The sequence below is a fragment of the Calypte anna genome, chromosome 4 (genome assembly GCF_003957555.1).
Source record: "Calypte anna isolate BGI_N300 chromosome 4, bCalAnn1_v1.p, whole genome shotgun sequence".
Classification (NCBI taxonomy): Eukaryota; Metazoa; Chordata; class Aves; order Apodiformes; family Trochilidae; genus Calypte; species Calypte anna.
In genome coordinates this window covers 13,349,858-13,375,574 of record NC_044247.1, presented here as the reverse complement: position 1 = coordinate 13,375,574, position 25,717 = coordinate 13,349,858, and the positions used below count along the sequence as shown (strand labels likewise).

Sequence of the window (25,717 nt, the reverse complement as noted above, 5' to 3'; positions counted from 1 at the left end):
ACTTATGCATCCTTCTGTGCACCCCATCATATACCTCTCCTTTCAACCAGAAGCTCAGATCTCCCTTCCCACCTCTTTGTAGCACCCATTACAATGTCATTAAAAATAGGGTGGCTTGTCCATTAGGTGAGGGAGGGAGAGAACTGCAAAAGAAATGTCAGAGAAACCAAACAGGAGGGTTTGGGGCTTTACTTTCAAGAAATGTCTAAAAAAAACCAACGTTCTGGCAATTATGTGTTCATGTAACTCATCATTTGTCTACAGCCAGGCAAGATATTATTTTATTTCTTTAATAAAAATGTCCTAATTTGAGGTTATCACTGTCACTTCATGGACAGAAACAACTGATCAATAATGTTGGTACTACTAAGCAATAGGCAATTCTGTCTACAGAACAATTACTGACACTGGTTTGCTCCTGCTGAAGCAAACAATGCCAGAAGACTGCCCTCTGTATTTTTAATTTCCCTTGTTTTCTCTTTTTCCCACCCCTTGAAGGATAAAAGATAAGATACACTTCACAAACTGAGACCTCATATTTGCTCCTCTAATAACAATTTCCTCTTTTTTCAAGCCAGGAAGATTGCAGCAAATAACACTCTCTGATCTAGAAACAGATTTACAATATCTTCAGTCTTAGGAGCAGATTATGGCACAATCCAGTCCAGACTATGCTGGTTTTATGTATATGTAATGTTGGTGAAATAATTAAACTGCACTGAAAGGATTTTATGCTGCAGCTCTGACTGAAACTCATCAAATTAAATTCTTCATGAATTAATGCACATCGAGGTCGATGTAGTCGATGCAGTTTATGACTTTGACATTTCATAAAGTTAAGTGACAATTATGGATCTTTTCCTATATTTTAGATGGCTCAGCAGGCCATAACTGCAACTGCAAATTATGTTCAATAGAGGAAATATATTGTTTATATCATAACTGTATAGTTATAGTTTATTTGGTGTATTCACCCGTCAGAACCACCTATACCTGGGTATTAATTACACCACTTATGATGTGTATGAAATGAAGGCCCCCAAGAGTTTTAATAAATGTTTTTTGATGATAATTCTGAGACTAGATAATTATTTTTATATCATAAAAGGGATCACAGTACAAATTTATAAGGGCATACATAGCCTTTGCTACAAAAATGACAGTACTGAGCCCCTGGAGTGATCAGCATGAAACACTTTGCTAAAAAGGACATCTGAAAGTGTCTGCATTCTTTTCTGTATTTTTCTGGTGGCTTTGGAGTGTTTAAAGTATTCTGAGTCCCCTAAGAAAACCATTAGTGACCACTATCATGCATTTTCTTCTTGGAAAAGTCTTCTCACTCCAAGATCTAGAGAGCTTTAGACCAGAGCTTGGAGCCACAGTCTTTGAGACTGTTTGGTTCTCCATGCCAGCAGAAGAGTGTGAGAGGAACAAAAAGGCTTTTCAGTGACCAGTGGCCATTTCATTAGGTTAAACTGGAATAACCAGAAGGGGCTTTTGCCTTACAAAGGGAAGAGAAGCCTCAGTTAAATGCTCACAACACTTAAGTGCTGATTAAAAAATTGCCACAACTGAGCAAATGCAGTGTACAGAGTGGCTGTGCTCCTTTTCAAATCCATTCTCAAGTATTGTTGGGCAGATTATCAAAATCTGAGTTATCAGAAATGAATCACTGCTTTCCTGAACGTGAACTGAGAATGGAAAAAGAGCTCATAACTTCATAAGTGGCAGAAATGCTAGAAAAACCATAAATAATAAATGCTGGAAAAATATTAGCACTTCATGCAAATAACAGTAGTCCTCTTACATCTGGTGCGTGCAAAGCCCTGGCCATTCACTGCTTATTATTATCATCAGCACTGACAAAAATATCCCTAAAGCAAACAACACTTCAGGAGCTCCTAAGAAAACTTAACAACCCCTGCTTGGGATCTGTTATCCCAGACTGCTGCTGTTCCATCATGTCAGAGTGCACTGGGATGCTCAGAGCTCACCAAGCATCCCCAGATCTGGCACTGACAGCTGTGCTGGGGCTGAGAACAGAACTGGAGTTGTGTTTCCAGCACTCACAGCTCTGGCTTCTGAAATTTTTGACTTTCAGATATGGTGCATTAGCTCACACTGCCCACTCACTACTCTGACCTTGGCAAGACCCCCTCCAAACCTTCCTCAGGCTCCAGCCCATTCACCTGGAGGGAGCAGAGATGTATTTCAGGTGCAAAGCCAGACCCTGTGGCTTCATCAGCTTTGCTGAGGAATCCTGGCCCTAAAAACTGCAAGGAGAAACATTTCAGCAATAAGGGGGATGCTCTGCTGTTTTCTGAGATGACAAGTCTGTGCTTAATCACTTTAACAGACTGAAGAGGGGCCCTGACTACATGCTGCTAGCTGTGCAAATCACTGCCTGATGACTTGTTTCTTTGGGCTGCTGACAACCCAGGAATGTCAGAAATACTTTTAAGTGCAAAGCAAGAGGCTGTGAACTCAATGAGCTTAGGAGGAATAAAACCTTAGGTCACCTTTCTCTCCCAGTGATGCTTTGCCTCATGAATCAAAGCAATAGAAGAGGCCAGGAGAGGCTATGCATCTAGAGCTGAAGCAATGAATAATTACTTGTTACTGAGTACAAAATTCATGCCAGAACCCTTGCACATTTTTTTCTTGAGAGATTAATACTTAATCACTTTATGGAGGTATTTTTCATTCCACTGTGCCCCAGCAGTACACTGCCTTACACACCTGAAATGCATGTGTCCTACTTTGAATTGCAGGAAGAAGTGTCTAAAACAAAACAAGACAAAAGGAAAAGGTATGATGTTTAAATGTTTCATGAGAAACAAGAGAAAGATCTATCTCCGTAGGAGAAAAATCCTTTCAAAAGTCCTTAACCCAAATACAATATGAGGTCATTTTACCTGCCAGCAGAGTGAGTTTGTCATAAATCCATTCACATTTATTCTTCTACTATAAAGCATTCAAGTCATCTTTATGCTTACTGAGACAGCTGGGAAGAAAAAGGTATGTGGTCAAGCTAGTTTAGTAAATTCTCTGAAACCTGAAAGAAACTACATCAGGAAGGGCCAAATGTCACAGATGAAGGGAGGTATTGAAGCTATAACCAAGTCCATGTCAAACACAGCTCAGTGAACTACCTTAAATGCAAAGCTTGTAGTAATCCATTATGTTTTTCCAAAGGCTCAAGTTCTTTTCTAGGTGAAAAGTGGAGTTCATGGTCAAATGACAAGGGGGGTTTTGTGTAGAAAAATGAAAAACTTCTTCATTAATAACCACACTCATTGCAGGATGACATTCTGCACATCTTTTATGTCAAAGCTCACTCTGCTTTCAGCTCAAAGGTATTTCCATAGAAGTTTACAGAAGATCAGGTTGTTAACCTCCTGATCAGTACACCAAGTCTTTCATCTGAAAAACAGGACTAAAAACCCTTGCATGCCCCCACACAGATACTGTTGATCTTAATTCACTGTTGTTTGAGACCAAAAAGTGAAAAGCACTTCAAAAGCATCAAGCCCTTAACAAAGCTAAATTCTTACACACCATTCACCCAGCATGCTCTACAGTTCTGTATCAAAAGAAATTAAAAATATACAAAGCCTCTCTTTTGGTAGTGAGAAGAGATTGTGTCATTGCTTAGCTGAGAACCTGATTTAGAGTCTCTGAGGCCACTCTACAAAAGAAGTTTTGCTTTACTAACTTGTTGAGATCCTCCATTAAATTCATATATATATATATATATATCTCAACCACTGGAGAACTCTCAATTTTTTGTTTTTTATCACTTGCAACTATTACAGTAATTCCATCAAGCCACAACAGCCTGTGCTCTTTCCTCAGAAGTTCTTCAGCTGGTGAAAAGTTCATTTGCTTGTGCTGAAGATCTCACTATTCCATCATCATAGCACAAGCAGCACAGGTAGGAAATTTGTTCCTTCTTTGTGAACAAGAAACAGCCACTGTTCCACAAAATATCATGGGATAATAATAATAACAATGATAGTGATAATAATAGTTGTCACTCAGGTTAAGAATGAACCATTTCTAGGTGAAGATCCACGTGAAGAGTAAACATACAATCAAGATCCAGTGAAGGGTGATAAAATTTCTAAACTTCTAAGAATGCTAATGTGCTAACACACTGCCATGCTTTCTTCAGTCCCACTCAAAATAAAATTTCTCTTATGCAGACCTGAAGTCAGTGAGACACTTCCCTTCCCTGAGCAGACCCAGCACATAGAATCATAGAATCATAGAATTAGCCGGGTTGGAAGGGACCTCAGAGATCATCTAGTCCAACCCTTGACCCACCGGAGCAGTTGCTAGACCATGGCACTGAGTGCCACATCCAGTCTTTTTTTAAATGTCTCCAGGGACGGAGAATCTACCACCTCACCGGGCATCACATCTCCCCTGGTACCACTTGCCTGCCTTGCTCTGAGCACCTGGATGCTAAAGACACCAGAGGCTGTCAGTCTTTAAAGCTCTGCTGTATACACAGATGCAAAAGAAAACCCTAAACCAAACTAACATTAAGGAAACCCATAGATCTGTTGGGCAAGAAGGGTTAAATAAATAGGTCTGGCAAAAATGTTTACTCACAGTTCTTTGCATGTAGGTGTTATTTTCTACAGCTTTCCTTTCTAACCCAAAAAGTCCTAGGGTCAACAGACTTGACCTCTTCTCCTCTGATTCCAAGCAAAGCCTTGCAATTGCCTCCTTGTCCCAGAGCAGCATGGACAACAGCTCCTCCCTTCTATCCCCTTCACCTGCACTTGGAAACTGCCTTGCCCTTTAGCTTTGTTTCAAGTAACACAGAAACGTGAGATTCTGATCATTTGAGTCTTGCTTATACACCTATAAAATCAACTGAGAAAAAAAGCTTCTACTGCTTAAATGACTTGTGCATACAGTAAACAAAATTAAACGTGGGCTCTAGCAGGAGTTGATAAAACATGCATATTTATGAAAAGCTAAGTATTCAAATGCATGTGTTTAGACAAGGCAGTTTATAAATACAATTGTTTGCAGACTTCATCTTTAAGGCACAAGTGAATGGCAATGCTGCTAGCTCTCCTCTTTACTACTCAAGCCATTCAGGGCCTCACCTTATGTTCCTGAGGGCTCCAGTTGCTTTCCTTAGGACCACGAGGGTAGCACACACCCTGCTTTAGGCTTCCAGAAATTATTTATCCAGGGTTTCCCTGTTTGCACTCTGTGCCTTCAATGTTCTGACTCAGTTTTTCCAGCTGATTTCACATCAACCAAGGTCAGATCCTGATGCTCTCTCAGCCACAGCTGGATTCACACCACCATAACATCCCATCACACCACCATAATATCCCATCACACCACCATGACGTGGGGATGGAAGATTGGATGGTATCACAACACCACACAAGCAACACTGGGGCTCATTTCTTCCTGAATGGCCTGACACACCTCCTGACCCTCAGGGACTGCAATAAACTACAATTTTGTTGTATGTGTGCAGTTATTCAGTGCTAGAAAACACTGCTGAGAGGAGTGTGTGTTCTGACAGCCTCATGGGATGCTCAACATCAGCCTGAAACCACTGTGGATACAGAGGACCTGTTAAGAGGCACAAAGCTGCAGGACAGAATTCTGCCAAGAACTCTATGCTGTTGGTCTTCAGCTGCATCTTAGTCTTACCAGCCTGATACATCTCATGCTGGATGACTTTCAAAGTTGATTGAGTCCTCTTGTTCATAAGCTAGAAAAAAAGGGTTAAGTAATTACTGGGGTAAGCTAAACAAATAGCAGCTAATGGGAAAGATCTGGAGGAAACTGCTTAAGGCACCCAGTGCACCCACAAACCAGGCAACATCCATTCTCCCACATGGGGTCTCAATGTTTGTTTGGGGAAAGCTCAGGAAAAGGGCTTTTTGTGTGCCACAGAGACCAAGATAAAAGAAGTCCCTATGAGACTTCAGAGATTTCAGGGAAATAAATGGAGAGTGATTATCAAAAGCTACATTTAACTGTTCAGGCTCAGATTATTGCCAAAAACATTCAGGCAGTAAAGTCAAACAGTAAAGCTATCCTGGAATATTTCAGTTGAGGCTATGGCACATTTCCTGAACAGAGCCTTAGTTCATTGATTATACTGCTTGAAAGCAATGAAGCAATGTGTCCTAAATAAGAATGTCAAGATTTGCCTCTTTGTCAGGGTAAATTACTTATATTTCATACAAATATTGCCAAGCAGTATCTATGACTTTCCATTCTCTACAGATACAATTTCTAGCATTACAAGATGGTAAAATCACTCATTCCCAAAAGGCTGATAGTGAAAGAAACAGATAATTTTCTTATTGCACATAACTATATCAGGTATAATTATTCTTTAAATCTAAAGAATGGATTTTCTACTAATAGGGTATTTACACTGTGTACACTTCCTATTGCAGCAGAGTTTGAAAACATCATCCTGCATCACAGCCTTTCAAGCAAAGCCATGCAAAACAGGAAACCTTTTGTGGCCACGTTGCAAGTTTCCTTCTGCCAAGATGATGACTTAGAAGAGAATTTCTGGATGGCAGCTACTGGGGCGCATGGTTCTTCAGATGTACAGACCTCTGATGCTTGTTTGGTGACGCCTGTTCCTGTGACATGGAAGCTGAGCCCCAGCTTGAGAGGTCTGGTCAAGATCTTATTCCCTGTTACACATTTCCCAGTATATAAATAAGTGGGAAAGGACAATGAAGCAGCTCCTCTACACAGCTACCTAAATGCCAGCAATTGGTATTGGTATCATCCCCATGATCCTGGGCTGCTGTCCAGAACACTTCTGCAAAAGAGCCAAAACCCTCAGAAGAATCAAGGTTTGCAGGCATCCTGCCTTGTTTTGTCAGCTTTGATGTTTTATAGTCTTCCAAGCACGCTTTGTATGTTCCATTATTCTTTACCAGAGACTGATATTTACAGAAGATAATCTCAAGATTTAAACCCCTTTCATCCTTTTAAAAGTGTAAGCAAAATACAGCACCAAATTTATAGGTGCAACTGAGAATTAAACAGGTATAAACATACCAGCAGAAAAGAATTACAGTTTTCAGAATGGCAGAGGTCAGTGTTTAATTCTGAGAAAATTTAGGCAGCCTTAAATGGAACAACTCCTGTGCTCTGAAGAACAACCATGTTAAGGGACAGCTCAGTTATTGATTCCTTTGACACATGGCTGTTCAGCAGATGCTGAATGCAGGGTTTGCCAATGATGATGTTTTATTTTTCCAATTCACTGAGGATTGGTCTTTATAAATCTTCCGACGTGCAGAAAGACAACATAAAGTTTAACAAATGAGTTACATGCAAAGAGTTCTTTTGCACCTCTCTGCTCATGGGAAGTGCTTATAAACAAGAGGCAGTCACTCTGTGTTTCATTATATTTTTCATTGCTGCTTTCAGCAGTCCTGAGACCAGAAGCTGATATTCCAAAATCCCCAGGAATCCATCAGGTTCTAAAGCAGAGTCCTTTTAGACTGCACAAAAATTAATCTTGTCCCAGATGTTTTGCAAAAAATGTTATGTTCTACATATCAGTAATGTTCAGGGCAACTCTGATTTCATTAAAAGAAAAAAAAAAAGCCATCATTTAATTTTGTGGTAAATATAATGAGCCTGGTTCTAGATACTGCTTCTTTTATCAGCTCCAATCTCTCTCTCCAGGGAAAGCTGTACAGAAGTGCCTTGTCCTTTGATAGCAATAGATAACTAACCTCATTTTGTAAAAACAGAACTAAACAGAAGAGTTATTCTCTCCCTTCAGCAGAAGCAGTGAATTAGACCTCATTGCCTTGTACCCAAGCTTACAGTGGTTCCTCTTTTTTTTTAATTTTTTTTTTTAATTTTTAAAATTCTTTTGTTACTCTTTACCTTACATTTCTTCATGCAACAGGGTACCTGAGGGTACCTTAAATACCTGAGGTATTTAAGAGAAATATGACAGACTGTATTTTCTGAGACTATTTTCAGGCCTTCTGTATCCTTACCTACCTGTTATGTTCAGGTCAGGTTTTTTTGTTTCCGTGGCAGCAAAATTTGAAGATGTAATTACTTTTAAAGCAGGTATTTTCAGTGCTGCTGAGCTACATAAGATGGGGCTTTAGATGAACACTTCCATGCCTCAGCTTTTACCTAGCGAGTGTTAACCAATTTTTAAAAACCATAACATCAGACAGCAATAATTAACCAAATTTTCTTTTTTTCCTTGATTTTAGGTGTCACAAGATGACTCCTTCCAGACTAAACCAAAAGCAAATGACAGATGATTTTCAGATTTAGAGAGGTTACAAAGCCATCAAGGCTGTGATCTGTCTGTACCTCTGTCTGAACTGTGCTCCCAGGCACCACACAAAGTCCCTTTCCTGTCCTGTGATGACTCCTGTGATCTGAAGGAAGAGGAAGAAGCTTGATGCACATATCACAGAACTCACTTGGTGTGATTTTATTTCAATGATCTACATGACAGGAATCAATGTCTTTGAGCACAGCAGGTCTGACAAATCAAAGTAATGCAGGAGAAAAGGCCCGTGTTGTACTGACAGATGGAAAGCGAGTTATCTTTGCTAAACAGTGCTTCTCAGGCAAAAAGAAACTGAAATGTTACTTAAGGATCATTATGGAAATTTAAATAAACAGAAGTTTGGTATTACAATCTACTGTACCATTTTTACAATTAAATGAGAAGTACTCCCCCCTTCCAGGCAATGCTAAGGTGACCATGGAACCCAGAAGTTCCCACATCCACACCTGTGTTGCTCCAGTTCACTGACTCCAGTGCAATAACATCTAATTTGCAATAAAGCAAAGCAAGAGCAGAAAGAGACCTAAAGGCTGGAAATTTATTTATGTTGGTCAAAGGCTGGGCTGGATGATCTTGAAGGTCTCTTCCAACCAAAGACATTCTGTGAAATAAACCTGAGGTTTTTGATGAAACTTAATCCTCAGCAGGAGATGCAAAAGGTGACTTTCCTGACAAGTGCCACCCAAATCCTTAATAGATTTCTGTATGTAACCCCATCTCATTTCATTCTGACATAATCTTAATTAGTCTTAGTTCTACTGCAGAGCAGCCTACCAAGGCAGTCAGCACCACATAATTAATCAGATATTTTGCATGCATCACAGCAACCAACAGAGTCAACTTACTGATGGGAATTAATACAAACAGAACTCAACCTTGAATTTCCTTTTCACATGAAATAAAAGCATGTGGCATGGAAAGAACATATGCCTGTTTCTTCTATAGACTGCTTAATGAATGTCCTTTCTTCCCCTTGCAGCATCATTACTCTCTGCAAAGTATGATTATTTTCTCTCCTGGTTCTAGAAGAAGAACATACAATTTGATATTTCTCTTAAATTTCTGCTTCTTCAGAGAAAAAATAAGTCCAGCAACTGAAATAAACAATGATCAGACGTAATTCTTGCTGCTGGAATTCATAAATCTCATATTTAATTTTCTTCCTGTGAGCTTTAGCTGTTTTTAAGAAACTAAATTTTGTGTCTGCACATAAACATACATTTGAGAGCACAATCTGCAATATCCAGTCATCTCATAGCAACAGAATATAATGTGCTTAGAAATATAAAACATACACACTAACTCACTGGATTGAAAGCTTCACCACCTAGCTGTGTAATTGTAGATCTTAACTTCCCAGTCAATTGTTTCAGATTTATCTTTTGGCTTCCTTGCAGGGGCCAAAAACCATCACAATACTGTGCCTGATGTCACTGAGGGGAAACCATGTGGTTATATGATTTGATGGCAAAGCTAAAAAAAAAAAAAAAGCCACTGCTTAAGGAAGTCAGTTTTATAAAGCTGGTTCTCTATTCTCCTTAAACCAAAATAGATCAACAAACAGTATCAAACCACAAAAAAGTTTGTTCAGTTGTGTATGGAATCTGTAATATTTAATTAATCTGCAGTATTTATGTACATAAATGCAAATGTTTGATAATAGCATGATTTGCTTCATCAGAACACTCTAAAACTACTTGCAACAACAATTAAATCCACAGCTACTACTAAATAGACAGAAGAGTTGTCTGGTGTTTTGCCATTCCTCAGACTGTCAAACAAAGCAGTGAGATAATAATCTTCATAGGAAGGCAGCATTTAAATAGTTTATTTCAGGAACTGCTGGTAAACTGCTTAACACCTTCTGTCTCCAGTGCTTGTGCCCCAAGCAGTCAAATATCTAAGAGAGGAATTAATGAAATCTGGGCCAGCTCTGGAGGTTTCATTTCAGATGGCATCTCAGCACAGGACCATGCACAGCCTGCTCACTGCCCTGCCCAGGCAGTCATTCACCATGGTGATTGTTCAACCTCTGGGGATGTTTTTTTGTATTTAAAGGCAAGAAATTTGGCAGCACACTAGAAAAGCCAAAGGCTTCAGGTGCCATCATCCATGATTGCTGCTCATCAAACAAAAAAATCTGCTTATTTCTCAGTACCTAATTGCCCTGCAACTCCCACCTACAAGAATCTTGTTTATTTTCATGTTGGAAGAATACAGCAAATACAGCTCAGGTAAAGCTACTACCAAGTTTAACCTAACTAAACCAGCAGTAACTGAATACAATAAACTTTACATTGTTTTTCCTGCTTTAGCAGATAGGAAATATGTCCTCAGACACCAGCAAATGGGGATGTATGCATAGGAAGGAAAGACAAGATGTGGTAAGGTTATCCCAAACACCTCAAACCCAATCAGCAAGGTACCCTTAGGCATTGATGTCTCTTCCATCCTTAAGACACAGATCTCTGGGACTAATTTCACCAGCCAGAGCTGGGTTTTAACCTTGGTATGAACAAGGCAAAATGAAGCCTAGATACAACCTGAACTGTTCTAGAGAGATCAGTCATCAGAATAAGCTCATGATTAGACTTGTGTCTACCTAAATACTGTATACACTGAGAACTGTAGAAAATATAAGTCTAAGTCAGTACATTTTCCTTCATGACTTCTGTTACTGTCCCAGTTCATCTGACTGTTATGCCATCTAGACAAGTTCTGGTAAAACTCCCACTGGTTTTGATGCTTTTTCCAGTCCAAAGTGCCAAATTTCTTATTTGGATCTTGGATGCCTGATGCATCTCTTTCCAAAGCAAACTTCATTAGGCTTAATCATGGAAAGTTTCATCAGTCCTGGAACACAGGACATTTTACTTTATCACATGCTGAAAGTTTAATCACATTTGGCACTCAACCAAAGGGCATATTCACAGAAGCATTCATTTAAAAGTGAACTATCAAAAAATATGGATGCTTGGGTGGTAGTTTTAAAAGATGTAAAAATTAATGGCATTCTTTACAACTCCATACTTTCCACTTGATCTCATTGCTAGCTTTTTTCAACAACAGAAATACCCAAGTCCTCCAAATCCCTCAACTAAAACTCTCAATTTTTGGCATTCACCTGAACCAGACTAAGAATTATTTCCTTTCACCACACAGTATGTCCTTAGTTGGGTGATGCTATGAAGCTTCACTGTGAAAAGCACAGCCACTGAGCACTGCATCTTTTTCCAACATGCAATAGCCTAGGGTAACCAGAACTTTGTCAGAGGAACCAGGGAATGGGATTGAAGCTCCTTTGGCTCTATCCAGACCCCTTTGATTTGAAGGTCTCTGATGCAAAAAATGCAAATCAGGTAAAATCTGTAACCAAATTCTGTACCACTCAGAGAAGGTGGCAACAGCTGCTACAGAGAAATACGTAGGATTCCTCACAGAAAAGGGGTTTTGGTGCTTAGGCAGGATTTGCTACCTTAGGTGCTACTTGGTAATTAGCTTAAGTGTGAAAACACTGGTTTTAGTATATTTTCATTTAGTGAAACACATCTCTGGTCATTCTTGTCATGTATCTGAATTCATCACTGGATATCCATGTGACATATCTAGAGCACCTTCAATGCACCAGAGCCCTAACCAAGTCTTATAAATTATATTCCTAGACCACTGTTGATGCCAAGACATCTCCAGAGGATATCTTTGCATGGATTCTATTTGTCCAGTGACAGGAGAAATGAGCATTTATGTAAAGTGGTGTGGGATTTGCAATGTCATGCAAAGGGAAAGGTCTTACTTAGCAGGCTCCTTCATAGTGCTGACTTTAGTTCTTTTGCAAAGCTCAAAACCACTGGCAAGTGTGGAGTCTGTGATTCCATGGAAACCAGGTGTTCCAAATTTAATGCTTACAGTGCTGCCATTATCCTCCAGACAATCTCTTTATAAATGATCACTAACATGAAGATGCCTTCTTTTCATTTATCCATTTTACCTTCTTCAGAACAACCCTAGGACCATCAGAATGTGCTGCCTGCATCCAGAAGAAAATTGGGATGGGCTGCACATCCTGATTCTGGTGATACAGCAAGTTAGCAGAAAAATCACTTAAAATGATGGTGCTTACCCCGTTCTGTGTCGTAGAGGTACACAAACTTTTCCCATTTGTAATAAGTCAAGAGACTCAAGATGGCTCCTTTCAATGCTGGCCGCATCTGGATGACAAATTGCACATCTGCATCTGTTGGGAAGCTGGGTGTGATGAAGGATGTGTGAAGAGCTCCACAAAATGAAGTCAGTGTGTTCATTGACATCTGGTCATAGAATCCAAAGATGGCATAAACTCCTCTGGAAAACTGTGAACAGACTAACAAAGCCAAACAGGAGTGTTAAAATCTGTCAAGTAATGAATGCAAACAATCTTTCAAGGTGTAATTTTAAGTAAAGTTTCTAAGCAATACTGAAATCACTCTGTATGATGCAGCAGGTGGAATGAATTAATAAGATTTTACATATAGTCCTTGCAGTTTAGCTGGGAATTGTACCAACTTCGTCACCATTATAGTAGCCTGAGCATATTTTTGATTGTGATTTGTCCTGCTATGTTATTACAATCCACTAATCTTAAAAAAAAATATCTTTAAAACCAAATACGAGATTACATTGCATGTCTGTAAAATACCCTCCCTCCCTTTAGTAGCACCTTGAGAGCTCTTTTAGCAACTATGTAAAAAATGTCAGGATTGCCTAAAAGTCAAAAGATTAAGATGTAGTTTTCTCCAGTTTCCCACCTTAAATCAGATCTGCTTCAAAGAAATCTGGATGCTTTATTCATTTGGAGTCCACAACTCTGTAATCTCTGTATGAGATCTGTGTGTGGTCTTTTTCAGTGAGGAATTGTTGGCTTTTCAACAAAGTGTTAAATGTTTCAGCAGCAATTTGGAAAGTGTTGGGCTCACTAATAACCACACAAATGAGGAACACATTGTTGCTTCATGGGAGCAAAATGGATATCCCTTACTCTGAAGGCTTTTAGTCATTAAGCATCCTGGTGTCCTGACAAACTCATCTTGTACCAGAAAATAACCAAAATGTAGTGAAAGGTGTTGTGTTTCACAGGTTCTTATCTGGGGAAACACTTAACTTCCTATGTTTTCTGAACTGAACAATGACCATATTGGACAAAAATGGAAGTATTTCAATTTATAAATGTCAGCTTCATGGGAGTTGCAGGGAAAAGAGTTTCTCTGTTGTTCAGCTCTGAAGGAACAGAGTCAGCTTCTTATGGCCCAGGGTTCTTTTGCAGGAAGGAGACTGCACTAGAGGAGCTTGAGATGTGGGATGCTGGGGCTGGGGTCCATACTCAAAATGGTACAACTGAAATACACTACAGGATAGCAGCACTTCTAAATAGAAGCATTGCTGGACTGGGATGAGCAAGTCCTATTTGTAATGAAAATAAGTTTCCCAGGAAAATGCTCATTCAAGATTGACAATTTTGTTTGTCAAGAACTGGATTTAACAAGTTTCAGCTAGCCCCATTAACCACTTTTGCCAAAATGCTGCACACTTAACTTAGCAAAATGCAAGGGGAAGTAATTACCAGGAAAGAAGACATGACATTTACACAGAAATACACAGCATTTTTACTTCTGAAAGTACCATCATGGAACATTTCCTACCAGAAATGCTCCCATTCAGAATCACTAAAGCCTGCTAAAATAAGTCTAAAAAGGATTCTTCATCATATCAGCTCATTGACAGAGCCTCCTGGATAACACCTGGAATAAGTAGTCAGGTGTGAAAATTCTATTTTCTTACTGCAGTTCCAGATGGAAAAATATAAATTCTCTTAAGGATTTTTTTAGAAGAGTTTAGGGCACTGTAATAGAGCATGACCAGACATGGATACCAGCAGCAAAAAACAGCTGGTGTAGACAGAAAAGAGATGCACAGGAGGCACAGAGAGGGAATAAGAAGTAGTGATTTCTGAAAGAAAAGTTTGTGGAAGTTCTCAGCCACAGTAGAGAAAAGATATAAAAGGAGTTATCATACAGCAAGAATTGATTCCCAGAGGCATGACTGAGGAATTAAATACACTATTTCAAAAGGCATTTTGTTAAACTATATACCAGCAGGATATAAAGTAGGAAAGCTACAATAAAAATTATCTGCTGAAGTAACAAATAAAAGGCACTACATTAAAGGTGAAAAAAGGGGAAAATAAAGACACCAGAAAGTCTGGCAGTCTCCAAATCATTTCCATGGCATGTAAACCCTCTAACTCCATGGGAATAATCACTGAAGTGGGGCTAGCAGAGCTGGGTGTCCTCATAACCACTGAGTTCATACCTCTCAGATCAGGCTTTTACATATTTATTATTGGCCTACTTTACTAGTTCTTGATGTAGATTCTGTACTGCAGAGCAAGGAGAGAAGAACAATTATTCCAGGAAACATCCCTTCTTGCAATGCAAACAAAACATATTCTCAAATGTCTCCTGACCCCAAAAACCCAGAGTATTTCAAACAACCCTGGCATTGCCAGTTGTTTCTTATCAGCTACAAAGTATAAAGCTCAGGAACACTTGAGAACTGGGACTCCATCCTGTATCTGAAAATGGATTCACAAGGATGCTCAGAAAGCTGTCTCAGAGTAGGACTGTAATGCAGATTAGAAATTATTAAGACTGCAACATCCTGGACCCTCTGGAGTCAGTAGAAAGAAGAGCTGCAGTGCTCAAGGTCAGCTCCAGCATGGACCAGTGCCTCCCAGCACGGTGCTGGGAACCAGCTGAGACCTGGTTGGGTTTGTGCTCTCTCCTGTCAACAGTGGTCAACAGTTTGAAAATGGTTCAAGGTCTTTGTGCTTTGGACAAACTTCTGGCTATTTTAAAGCACTTAAGGTGTAACTATTTTCACAGCAGATTGTGCTCATTTATGCAAAGAGTCCACTCTCAATTTGTCAGTAATCTGAGAAAGAAAACTAAAAATCCATCAGTGAACATGACCCCAAAGAGCCAACACGGAGCTGCTGCCTGCACAGAGCATCCCAGCACAGGTGAAAGCTGATTTGACCTCTCAGATATTCCTTGCTTTTTTTCCTAAAAATTCTGGAGAATCTCTAACATTATCTTCTAAGAAGTACATCTCCCTGCCCAGTCTTATTTCCTCTGATTCAGGTTTGTATTCACTGCAGATCTTTCAGCCTTTCCATGTTTTCAGACTATGTTTTTTATTGGATTTACAAAATCTTCATCTCTTAAGCTCCTCTGCCTATAGCTGCTTCTTCCTGACTGTCTCTTCTGCATGCACTGCATGTAGGGTGTCAATTCAATTTTACTGGCCCATTTAAAAGGCAAATAAACCATTGTTTTTATAAGGAGAAGCTAAAAGACCAATTATCTTTGTCCTCACTGTTCATTTCTACTTTTAAACTCACAATTGTCTTACAATTTTCCAGCATTAGGTCTTTTGTTTAGTTTGTGACCTCATCTCCTATGTGAACAGATGAAGCTACTTGAACATCCATGAACCCACAGCCATAATGTTACTTCCTTTCCAAAAAGCAAACATGCAATCACATTAATTTTAATTACAACATTATTCTACCATCACTGGGCCATAGGCAAAATTTTAAAAAGGCTAACTAAACCTTAGCTCTGAGCTCTTTTTACAAACTACTTTCTACAGGCAATCAGAACCATCCTCATGTTTGAGTAAGAAATTTGGTATTTTTCCTTAATTAATCACTGTTGATTTATGTTTGTTTTTTCCTATTTTGAAAATGCAGATGGTCAAACACATACTTTGGCTGTTAAAGAAGTGATTTGGAACCCATGCAACATCATTACTAAAAAAAAACAAACAACAAAAAACCAAAAAAACTCAGCAATTTTTTTTTTGTTTGTTTGCTGAGCTATGGCCTTATGAAATAGCCCTATTATAATTATAAATATGTGGATGTGCATCTCTTTCCAGGGACAGCACATAACCAAGTTGCTTTATAACCTGACCTGAAAAAGCTGCAACCTCCACAAACAGGGGCAGAGGTCCTGAGCAAAGGTTGTTCTCCAACAGGGAAACAGAATCCATGATTTGGGCATTAGGTGAATCTGTATTAATGGAGACTCAGGGCTTGGTCTCAGAGTCAGTTAATTGCCACATGCCAAAATCTTCAGGAGAGGAAGGGATGCTATGGAGAAGCTTGTGGATGTTCAGGCATGTCAAGGGAAGATAAAGAACCTTGAGGTCATGAGAGACTGGGGTTTCCTGATGGGGAAGGAAAATGCCCAGAGCCAGAGTGATCACAGTCTAAGCAGAATTTGCTATAAAAACAAACAAACAAACAAACCAACCAAACAAACAAAAACCCCAAACTCAAATAAATAAAATCTTTGTTTCTGTACTGAAGAGCAGCTGAGCCAACCTAAATGTCAGTGGAACTCAGCAAACCCAAGCCTTCTGTTTTACTCACAGTTCCATTCTCCCTCCAGTCAAGTCAGCCTCACCACAGAAACTTGCTAAAATTATCCAGATCTGATTTTTTTTTTTTTTGTTTTCACTGAGACCCCAGGAAGGCTTCAGGCCATAATCTCAAAAGATGCCCCATTTTACACAAGTTATTAGATGTTTTGTGTCTTTTTAAAATGTGTTTTTTGCATTCTCCTGGTATTTAGCTCTTCTACCTCTTCGTGACTGTGAGTATTCCTGACACAGCAAGGTTGTACAGGCTCTGACATTTCTACTGCCTATTGCCTGGAAGGTAAAGTAAAAACTTCTCTGACACCCATTTATTTATTTATTTGTATTTTTACTTTCAGTTCTTACTGTAAACAACTGAATTGCTCCTAGGAATCCAACCGAAGTAGGTTTGGATTTTGCTTGTTTAAAGCAGGGATGTATAAAGCTAACAAAAAAGTAGATATCCATATTAATGGATGGATCTCAAGGCATCATTCCTCCCAGATGGTATCACCAATGCCTGGCTTTGATGCAGCAGGATGGACCCCATCACAACAACCACTGCACTTCTGCCCAGGGCTGTAGTTGGCAGTTTTGGAGTCAGGGGTTGGAGATTGCAATACCTGAGATCCAAGTCCTTCTTCATTGCTGTCTCTATGGACAAGTAATTTCCCCTTTGCTCACATCAATTTCTTATAAAGAAAATTAACCTCTATCAGGGGGCACTGTGCAGCCCTTCCTGACACCATCCAGCTCTTGGGGAGGAAAGGAGCCCAACCACACCTGACATTTTTGCTCATGCCAGTTCCTCAGTTGTGTTTTCTACCTTTCCCTCAGCTGTGAAGTAATTTTATTCCCTCCACTTTCTACTGCCAATTGTCTTGGATTCCAGACAATTCTCACTGCCAACAGACTAATGGGACTACTTTATAATACACAGTGAATCTCAGAGCAGTTGCTATTTCCTATCCAAAGCTCCATCCTATGACTTCCTTGCAGTAATAATGCCAGGGTTATCATTAAGGTCACTTCACACAGTAAGCATGCAAGCTCTGAGGGGGCCCAACAATGCCTCTGCCTTTCTTGCCCTTTCGTTTTCATATTCTGAAGAAAAAGGCAAAGTCTCTCTTCCCTGATGCTGAGGAGATCAGCACAGCAGTGTCCCTGAATGCAGAATGAGCTATTTTTGGGGGGATCCAGGCAATCAGGCTCAGGAGCTTCCTTTAACCACAAACTCATCATATTAGAATTAAAAGCAAAATAAACTGCATTTACCTATGGCAAATAAATCTGGCTTTTCCATGTAAATTGTCAAGGCACTGAATTGTGTCAAGAAGAAAACATTCCTCTGTGCTACTTAAAATTCAGCTGAGACAAGAAGCATTTCTGAAGACATCATTTACTGAACCAGTTAATAGAGCATTCTTGGAGGTGGGAGGGAAGCAAGGAAATTTTAACTTGGAACCAGACACAAATACCCTGAGATATTGGCTATTACATCATGTCTTAGTCTACCTAAAATAAAAATTGCCCTTACAAAGAAAATCCCCTCAAAACAAAAGAATCCAACCCTAAAACCTCACAAAACAAAACTATGATTTACTTTTGTTACTTCATTTATGGCAACAGTTTTCCCAGTGATGTAACTGCAGTGTTTTGTCTAATTCTTTTTACGAAGAACTACCCAGCTTGCTGGGTATCTATAGCATCTTCTTCAAATACATACACTTGCTTCAGCTTGCATTTCTTTTTAGAAGATCCTACAAATTAAACCCAGCACTTTCAAGCACTGGGAGGGGAGGATTATTAAATTACAAATGAAAGGAGTTAGGATTATTCCATTCATACAGTTTACTGCAAAACAATCCAAAAGAAATGTCTAGAACCAAGCACTCCTAGAAACTCTCAGGTCAAGATCCAGTCCAGGATGACTTTTGTCACTCTGTTCCCAACTCCACTACACATTATGAAATGTGTCTTTATTTCTTATCCATTTTTCAGGATGACTGAGACTCAACTTAGAGCTCCTGGGTGCTGGGTGCTGTACAAATACACTGCCACAACCTTGGTTTCCTTCACTATGCTCAATTATTTATGACATACATGACTTGACTCATTAAACTTGACTCATTTTGGACTTTATCTATATACTGCTGCAGTCAAATAAAACCCTAACAGCAAACATGAATTTCCTACGTGCTGGATCTTCTCTTCCCACTGAAACATTTGTGTGAATTTTATGAGCATATGAAAAATGCCAGCTTGCAACAATAAAAATAGGGCACTTAGGCTGTTACAGTGCTAGTAAGAACCAGCAGCACAAAGTCTCCTGCACACCCTGATGCCAATAGGTGCCTGGTGAGACCTGCAATGACTGCTCACAAGAAAGAAAGCATCAGAAAATATCTGAAGTCAGATGCTTTTAGACAGCAAGGATGATGAAAGGCACAGTTTCAGAAAGCACTCAGAAAAAGGCAGCTGAAGTTCATTCAGTTCTGATGTACTTTGTCCATTAGTGTAACTTAGAAAAAATTAAACCAGGACCAAAACCACTCTGCCCCCAAACTACCAATTTGATGTACATGCAAATAAAAGCTTTGGTATTTAAAAAACCTAGCTAACATATTTTAAATGTCAATAAGAAGAACATCTTTGAGCAGCAAACTGGCAGGAAGACACAAAATCAGGCTGAACATGACCTTGACTGTCCTGAAAAAGCCATTCTGAGCTTTCTGAAAGGGGCATTTCTAGGCAGAGAACTTACTACTGGTGGCCCAAGTGGCTTGGAACACTCAAGGCAACTTGTGCTGCTATTACCTGCTTGGCCCCAAACTCCTACCAAACCTATGTAGAATCTGAGATACCTCTGTGTTCATGTTACTGGCTCCAAAACTAAAAAGTAAATAAATTTTGTAGAACCTTGATGAAACTCAAGAACAAAATTCACACCTTGTCCTGCAGGGTTACCAAATCATAACACCTATTTCACTTTTCATTAAAAAAGAAAATGGCAAAAAGAAACCCCAACCTGCTACTCAGAATCTGTATTTACAACACATTTCTGATGGTGGAGAAAACCCACAAGTCAATCCACCTGGTTTTCAAGAAAAGTGTCAGTCTCTTATCAATACCAAATTATAAAAAGATTTTCTTTAGTATCACACAGTGATTTTTTAAAAACACCTCAGAATCAAAGGTATGTGAGAATATTCCTTTTTGAAAGGCTATGAATCAGATTATCAGGACTCAATTTGAAGTGCACTCCATGAGTCTGAGTCAGGCAAAAGAGAGGTTTAAAGCTTAGAATGGATTAAAGATGAGAGAAGATATATGTATAGCATATATATATATGCTATACACATCAACTGATTTTTCTGGAGGCCAACTTAAAAAATGTATGGTATTTAAGGACTATGGTTAAGTATGTGCTGATCAGAACACTGCATTTTCTTTACATATCTTTACATTTGCTTTGAGTCTTTACAAGATGTAATTCAAGGTCTCAGATCAGGCACCACAAATTATAGTCAAACTTTCTGGTTTTAAACCTGAAAGCCTGATCCCACCATAAGCTGCTCACAAGAGAATTGCTTTTAGTTTTGAAGGGGAGACATCAAGTACACACCACCCAGTTTAAGGAAAAAAAAAAAAAAAAAAAAAAAGCAGGAAAAAAGCTCTTAGAAAAAAAAAAAAGGACTTTGTAACACTGTTGCAGAGCTCAGAGTTAAATACTGTGGCTTTGTGTTATTTGTGAGCAATTTCACTTATGCCTACCTGCTACACCAAAGCAGGTGATTGAAGGAGGAGCAGGAAGATGCTGCTCTTTGCAGACTATTAAACTCCCTGACACAGAGAAATGGAAAACCATCAGGATCTGGCTTTTTGTGCTCAGAGGAAGAGATGTTTCTGCTCAGCCTCTCCAGGGTAATCAACACCTTGCCAACAACAGCAATGCCAACTCTGCTCCTGAGGGGCAGCTCCAGCATCCTGGATGCTTAAGAACTCAGGCTTTGGCCTCAACCAGGCACTGCTCCTCAGGAGGACTTAAAGAGTGGATGTAAAGCAGTTCAGTGAGGTTTTGCCTTCTGAGAAGTGTCTAAGTTTATCCTACACACACAGTTTTTTCTCCCTGAAGGGTGGAAAATGAACCAACAGCCCTGTGAGGGAGCAGGAGGTCCTGGCAGATTTTTCCTCAGGAGACCCTAAATAAATTCACAGCAAACAATGTTTGTGGTCTTCCCACTTGGGACTGCAACTCCTGTTTTGTGACAAATCTCTGCAGAAACAGGGACTCTGTGCATGCAACACAAAGCTGTAACACACTCTTGAGTTAAGTAACTTGCTTCCATCTGTTGCACCGTTTGAAATGTTTTTCATTTGAAGCTGCTATGTTATGCCAGCATGCTGTGATCATTTTGGATTCTAACTAGATTTCTGGTATTCTGAGGCAGCTTTTCTAAAAACGGTCAGAAGTAAAATAGGAGAAGCTCTAATCTTTCACAAGTTATTCAGTTATAAAACACAAGGAAATTCACCAGCCATTTATTACAGGCAGCCAATATACTAATATGCATATTCTAATAAACACACAGTAACGTTTAATAGTTTAACATAAAATTGTGAATGTTTCTATAATATTATTCAAAGTAATAGGAGTTCCACAAGCACTCTGTCTTGGAAATAAGGATATGTTAAAAAAAAAGTATTTTTAATGTGAATTCAACAAGATGTGGTAGACCAGGCAGCATTCATGTAGCTACTGTTACCATCTTTGGAGGTGACCTAACTCACATCAACATTTTAAACACCTGGTTAAGAGAAAAGCAAGGATCTTGTGGTATGGAGAAAAAATAAATACACCACATCCATCAGAAACTGGCAGCATTTCCCAGATGAGGAAGCCAAGCAGAACATTGGGCTGAATCAAAGCCCAGCAGTTAAAGGCAATGTTGTGCCTCAAGCTGTGGAGCAGCAGCAGCTATCTCCAGCACTCCCATCTTCTGAAGGGATTTCTGATTTCATTGGAACATCCCAGTATGATGGAAGTGAACAGGCAGAGGCAAATTATTAAATGTATGCTTGTTCAGCAGATCCTGCCCTAAGTGATTTCAGAAGTTGACTTCATTCTGGGCCACTGCAGTGAAAGGCAATAAATCAAACCAAGGCTCTGGCAGTGTGATGAAAGATGAGCTGAGTCCACTGAGGTGGTGCCATTTATAGGCCTGTGGCAATATATTCCAGAGGGCAAGATAGAAGAGGCAAAATGGCAAACACATCTGGAATCACTGAACTGGGTAAAATTCACCAGGAGCTAAAGGCCAGGATTCAGGTTGTCTCAGGAGAAAGGGGATGGGATCGCCAAAACAGCAGCTGTCCAAGCAGCCTCCAGCTCCAGAGGGTTTCCAGCTGGCTCTGTGTATGCAGAGCATGGTGCTGAGTGATGGACAGCTCAGTTTACCCACAACAACAGATCCTAACACTTTCCTAGAGGAAAAGTATTCCAGTATTCCAACATGCATTGTCGCTGCGAGTCCATCTTGGACCAGTGGATATTTCCACATCTCCTCCCCCTCTTTCCTCAAGGTTCATGGGCTATGAAATTCTCACCCACCCCTTGTGTCCCCCTGCTGCCAGTTTATTGGTCTGAGAGACTCATATCAGTTAATCCAGAAGAGGAAACAGAATGACTGCAAAAACCTTGCTACAGGAGCCATGGAAATCATTTGCAGGTTCCCAGTCAAGTGCCCACCAGTGCCACTGGAGAAGCTTCCAAGGACTTCAGTGAGAGCTGGACTAAAACTAAGAGGCCTATTCAATATGTTGAAGGAGCAAACTACAGAAGTGCAAAACCAAAATCCCAGCTCCCCTTACAAAAAACAAAAGTACCACCTACCTCTATTCTTGGTACCATTTCTCTCTGCCTTATAGTCCAGATATTCCTTTCTACCAGCCTCCTGGACTTTCACAATCACATCCAACAGTAATTCACAGACTGGTACCCTCCACTAAGTCAGTGTCTTACTTACAGGGAACAACAAGAATATTATTCTGTATAAATTATGCATAATCACTATTTATCAAGCTGGGTTAATTGGCCCATAACAAAAGAGCTGTCTGGTGCACAGCTGAATAATGTGGAAGCCAAAATTGATGGAAATGCTACAGCAAAAGCTTGATTGTGAAAGAAAAGTCACATTGCTATATGCTAATTCTGAACTGACTACTGCCCTTTTAGAGGAAGAGGGAGGGGGGGGGCCAAGTGAGACAGGCCTGGTTTGAAATTATTTATTAAGCTCAGAGGATTCGGGCAGATTATTTTAGCTTTGAATACTCATTCAATGTCTGCTCTCAGACAGCTGCGTGGTGAAATGTTAACCAGGTGCAAATCCACTGCTTTTCTATGCTCTGGGAGACCCTGCTACATTCATAAGCAGAGAACAATCCTGTTAAGCAGCAGCAACAGCACCAGACTGTGTTCTACAGGGCTACGTGTGATGGTGACAGACACGTGGGACTCTTGCTTGAGCTAAATCCCTCATACCCAAGCCAAAGCAGCATCCTCTTGGTTCTACTCTAGAGATCCAAGAAATCCTCATCAGAAACCTAGTGTGTCACGAGACAGTGGCAGCTGAATTCCTTTAGGGCCACACACACCTCAAGAACCACAGTTTGGTCCATTTTACTCCAGAACTGCTTCACTGACACCAGCAAAGTTTTACTAAATGTCCTAGATCCCAAATCTGTGTGCATAAATTAAAGCACAGCTTTAGGTGTTTTCATGGACAGACACAGCCTGAAGTATCTGCACAAGACACTGAACCAGACATAAGAGTAAAATCTCAGAGAAGCTGCCTCTGGTAGGAGGTCCCCATCAGGGATGCATTAAATTCCACCTGTAACAGGGGCTGCGAATTGATGATTTCAAAGAACAGTCCTTTCTCCTCACTCTCCAACTTGCTAGTAGAGTTGTCAGAAAATGACAACAGTTGCACCTCACTGCAAACTTCTGAGTATTTTAACATTATGAGGTTTTGGTACCTGAATTAATGTAATAGCTTGTACTGCATTTCAAGCATAAGCCTGATTATATCCAATGTTTCTTTGAATATAAATAAAATGAAATAAATACTTTTTCAACATCCTCTTCAATCATCTGTATCAGGCCTATTTTCCAACCCATTCCTCAACTCCATCTTCAGAGGTGCTTTAGCAGCTGAGACCCTCTGTAATAGAAGCATTTATTAGTAGCATCCAAAAATTTCTCATCTCTGGCTTTCCATTTGAATCACTAAATCTGCTAACACCAACATATTCCAAGCATCCTGCAAAAACAGTCTAAACTTAGAAGGGAGAAGAAAACTGAGGCAGAGGAAGTCCAAAGCAAAAGAACCTCAGCACTATTAAAGCTCTTTCTGGTCTTGGGAAAAAAAACTTGAGTCCTTATGGCATAAAATAAGTATGAATTTCTAAGGAGCAATGTGGATCCTTTCCTCAGTAATTCAGTGAACTTCCCACAGCTCTGCTTTAATCAACCCTTGCCATACTATAAGCACATTTTAGGGGATATTGCTGGTCATCTCCTGTTTGCAGCACCAGCACCACTGAACAAAGCTGTGCTAAGGGCAGGAAGGGTCTTACTGAGGCAACAAATTGGGAGAAACTCTGCCAGTTCTGGAGGACACAACTGGGCTCTGTGGGTGGAGAAGCCCTTACTCCCAAACAAGCACAGACAAAGCCATGGGAGGATGTTTCATGAACTCAGTGAACAAGATTAATTTTCTAGCTCCCTTTCAAATAAGCTTTAAAAAGAATAAATCAGCCTGCTATGCAAAACAGAATAGAAACTGATGTGTGGCTCCAGTTAGGGATTGTAAATAAAGCCTTACTTTAAATTAATCACACTTGTAGTCTACCAAATAGGAACAGATTAAATTTTTGCTTTACTAATTTCTTATAAATTCACTCACCTCTTCAAGGTTTTACTGAATTTTATCTTGCAAATGTCACTGCCAATTTGTTCAAATTTAAACCGAGTCTTTTTCTATTGTTAAAACCAGTGTAATAGTCAGCATGAAAAGCATTCCCATAATTCAGCATAAAGCAAGTCATCAGAAACCCAGGTTCCAAAACAGAAAATAAATCCCTCTTTCCAGACACACACATACATATATATCTCTTGTATAACTCTGCACTGCCTATCAAAACAGCAAACAGAAAGGGCTATGGTAATGTGTCTTTGCCTGTGTTTAAACTAATACATTATACAGAGCTAATGCAAGGCTACTGCTACTGAATTTTCTTAGGCTGATTTTCAAGCAGACTCACTAACAGTGTCAAACTCCTTAAGGTGGCCCATTAACAGATTTCTTTTTTTTGGACTTGAAAATTTTTTAGGCCTTGGAATAGATTTATTTGGTGAACTCAGGTAATAAAGCTTTACAGATAGATTAATGGACTAAGTGAAGGATCTCTATATAGAAGGCATAAGAGAGCTCATTTCCCAAGAAATGTCAGTTAGAGGCATAGAAGACTTCTTTGTACTTTAAATTTCTCCATATATTTTCCATTTACATGAGTCAGTCCAAGTCCTCCTTCCCACTGGCAATGTTATCAGTGAGACAATACCTTTCTATAACAAAAATAGCACAGAAACTTGCCTAAGAAAAATGAATTTGATAACAATAGAATGACTTTCTCATAATAATTTAATAAATTTAAGACACGAAGATTTAAATCCTCCAGCAGAGCTACATAAAAAGGACTGATGAATTCATCAGCTCTTCCAAGCTTCCCAAAGAAGCCCAGACAATATTTCTTACCTCCTGTTGTACAGAAACCACCTAATAAAAGAAAAACAGGCATTTGAGTCCTTCCATTATGTTGTTCTTTGCCTCTGGGGCTAAACTCACTGTTGAATCT

At 39.6% G+C, this 25,717-nt stretch overlaps 1 protein-coding gene across 1 annotated transcript in view; it reads right to left on the bottom strand.

The window, feature by feature from the left end:
* The window catches only part of GRIA3 (glutamate ionotropic receptor AMPA type subunit 3), a 144,790-nt gene that overhangs the window by 99,361 nt on the left and 19,712 nt on the right, over positions 1-25,717 (bottom strand). The window contains exon 3 of the mRNA XM_030448850.1: positions 12,462-12,701. Within this exon, the coding sequence (XP_030304710.1) occupies positions 12,462-12,701 (240 nt within the window). The remainder of the gene's footprint in view (positions 1-12,461; positions 12,702-25,717) is intronic.